Source organism: Colobus angolensis, unplaced genomic scaffold, assembly GCF_000951035.1.
Source record: "Colobus angolensis palliatus isolate OR3802 unplaced genomic scaffold, Cang.pa_1.0 Scaffold155, whole genome shotgun sequence".
In the NCBI taxonomy this organism is placed as follows: Eukaryota; Metazoa; Chordata; class Mammalia; order Primates; family Cercopithecidae; genus Colobus; species Colobus angolensis.
Window position 1 is genome coordinate 5196112 of NW_012114655.1, and position 2480 is coordinate 5198591.

General features: G+C 34.4%; 1 protein-coding gene across 2 annotated transcripts in view; it reads left to right on the top strand.

The window, feature by feature from the left end:
• Positions 1-1396, top strand: part of RNMT (RNA (guanine-7-) methyltransferase) — a 33884-nt gene extending 32488 nt beyond the window's left edge. For both annotated transcript variants that reach the window (XM_011936644.1, XM_011936645.1), the window contains one exon: positions 1052-1396. In XM_011936644.1, coding sequence (XP_011792034.1) covers positions 1052-1089 — 38 coding nt within the window. In that variant the 3' untranslated portion in view covers positions 1090-1396. The remainder of the gene's footprint in view (positions 1-1051) is intronic.
• Positions 1397-2480: the final 1084 nt, after the last annotated feature.

Below are 2480 nucleotides of genomic sequence, written 5' to 3' on the forward strand. Positions count from 1 at the left end.
TGTAGAGTTATTAACTGGCCTTATTTCAATATTGTTGTATCTCCAGAAACAGAGAGGCTGAGGAGAGGGAGGGAGAGAGATGGGGGAACAGCTAATTAGTGGAGCAGTCAGAGCACACGTGACATTTATGAGTTCTCCATCTTATAAAGGCACTTCTATAAAGTTTGTGGCACACCAAAACAGTTATAACAGCAAAGATCACTGATTATAGATCGTCATGACAGATAATAATGGAAAAGCTTGAAATAATGCAAGAATTACCATAATGTGATATAAAAACCTGAAGCAAACATGTACTGCTGGAAAAATGGTGCCAGTAGACTTGCTTGACGTGCTATTGCCACAGACCTACAATTTGTAAAAAAAAAAAAAAAAAAAAACAGTCGGTGAAGCCAAATCAAGTTAGGTATGCCTTTAATAGGTTTCAACTTGATTCAGAACAAGGAATCCTGAATTCGTTTAGCTGTCTTTTGAGTCAAAGCAGGAAGCCTTATTTCAGGGAGAGAGCTCTTGGGGCCAATACATGCACAAGTAGAAACAGTGTCTAAGTATTAATTGTCGTGGAGCTTTTGGCTCACTTTCCTCACAAGGCCGTACAACACAGTAATTGGGTGAATTGTTAACATGTATGTTCCTTTAATTCTAGTTTTATAAAATAGCTTTAATATTTTAATTCTAGTTCTCTTTGTTATACTTTTAATTTAAATTTTAATTTATAATTTTAATTTGTTATACTTTTAGTTTAGTTTAGTTATACTTTCATTTTTCTTACCTTAAACTGATTTTTAGAGCTGTTGAACTGGTTTTCCCATCGGCTGCTATATCACTGAGTATTATAGTAAGTAGATAATTGTTTTAAAGTAAACAAATACCCTCCCATGTCTGCCTAAAAATGATTGAAATAATAGAGGAACTCTTAGAATTTATGGGGATTTTCCTCTTCAGAAGCTGCTTGAGAGCCTAAGAATTTTCACCAGATTATGAACAAGACAGATTGTTTTATTTATTGTAATCATTTGAGAAACTAAACTCTTATTTATTTCCTTTTTAGGTATTTACTTGGTGTTTGCCTTTGAGAAACAGCAGTGAGCACACAGGCAGTAGTCCCAGAGGGGCTGTGTTCTGTCCTGCACAAATTTGAACAACTCATCTCGATATATTTGACGTTTCTCCATTTGTTGATTTTAATTCTAAATGTGCAGGATACTGCCAGAAACTGCAGTGTAGAAATTCAGCATTTGCTGTCTGTGACAGATGAACTTTTGCATGTGTATATAAGAATGAATTGGGATCTCTGTCTTTAAAAAATCTATTTTTAGGTAATGTTCTAAGAATTCCATTTGCCTCTATGATCTTAGCTCATAAAAATGTGACTTGTTAAAGCAACTAAACTCTTTCCACAGTGCTCAGATTTTTCCTGTGTGTTTACAGTATTCAGTTTATTGCAGTTGTGGAATTGGTCAGAGAGCATTTTCATAGTATGTTCATTTCTATGGTTTTGTTATACAGCATTTTTCAAGATTTAATGGTCTATACAGTTGAATGTAAGTGTTCAATATGTATTGTTAAAGTTATAAGTTTAAGACTCAATTTCAGATGTTCATGAAAGTTGCTTAGCTGAAATTTTAGCGATTTATTGCATTTTGAAATAATCATTAACATGCAATTCAGGAGCTGGTTAGAACACTTTAAGTGGCAGCATAGAATTTTGGAATTTTGGGGCTTTCTTTTGAGAATTTACTACCACAGCAATTACTGTTTCCAGTTACCAAGATTGTGATTAGACACATTTACCTTTCTTCATTGAACAAATGGTGCCATAGTTATTTTTCTCAAAATTTAATGAAAATCCCTCCCATGTAAACATGTTGCACATTTTTTCCAAATTTATACATGGAACTGCGTTAGGAATATTCTCACCAACTGATGCTGTTGCACATTTTTTCCACATTTATACATGGAACTGCGTTAGGAATATTCTCACCAACTGATGCTGTGTACCCACTTCAGCCCAGAAATAAGCAATACCTGTTCTTCTGTTACAACCTCAGCACTTTGCACCATACGAGCCATTGTTAAAATTGTCACTTGTATAATTGACTGCTTTTCCAAAACTGGTACCTGTGTGAACTGTTGTTCTTACTTCACACCACCATTTGGAAAACTTGCCAGTTTTTAGATGTAGATGTAGTGAATGAAGCAGAGGAATTGAGTATTCTTTTTTAAATTATTAAGCCATGGTTTACAAAAACATCACTTTCTGTAGTAATTCACAATACTTGTTTTAAAAACGTAATGTCTTCATTAGTTTACATCCATTAACCGCCATCCATTAACCGTTCATGGTGTTAGAGTTGCAAGCTTTTTAGCAAGAAAATATGGGTTTCCTCATTTCAGTTCCTTCTGCAACCTCTGAATCTCCAAAGTGTTACCAGTTTACAAAAATAAGTCTTTTCGCCTTAAGTCGTTTGGGAAGTAAG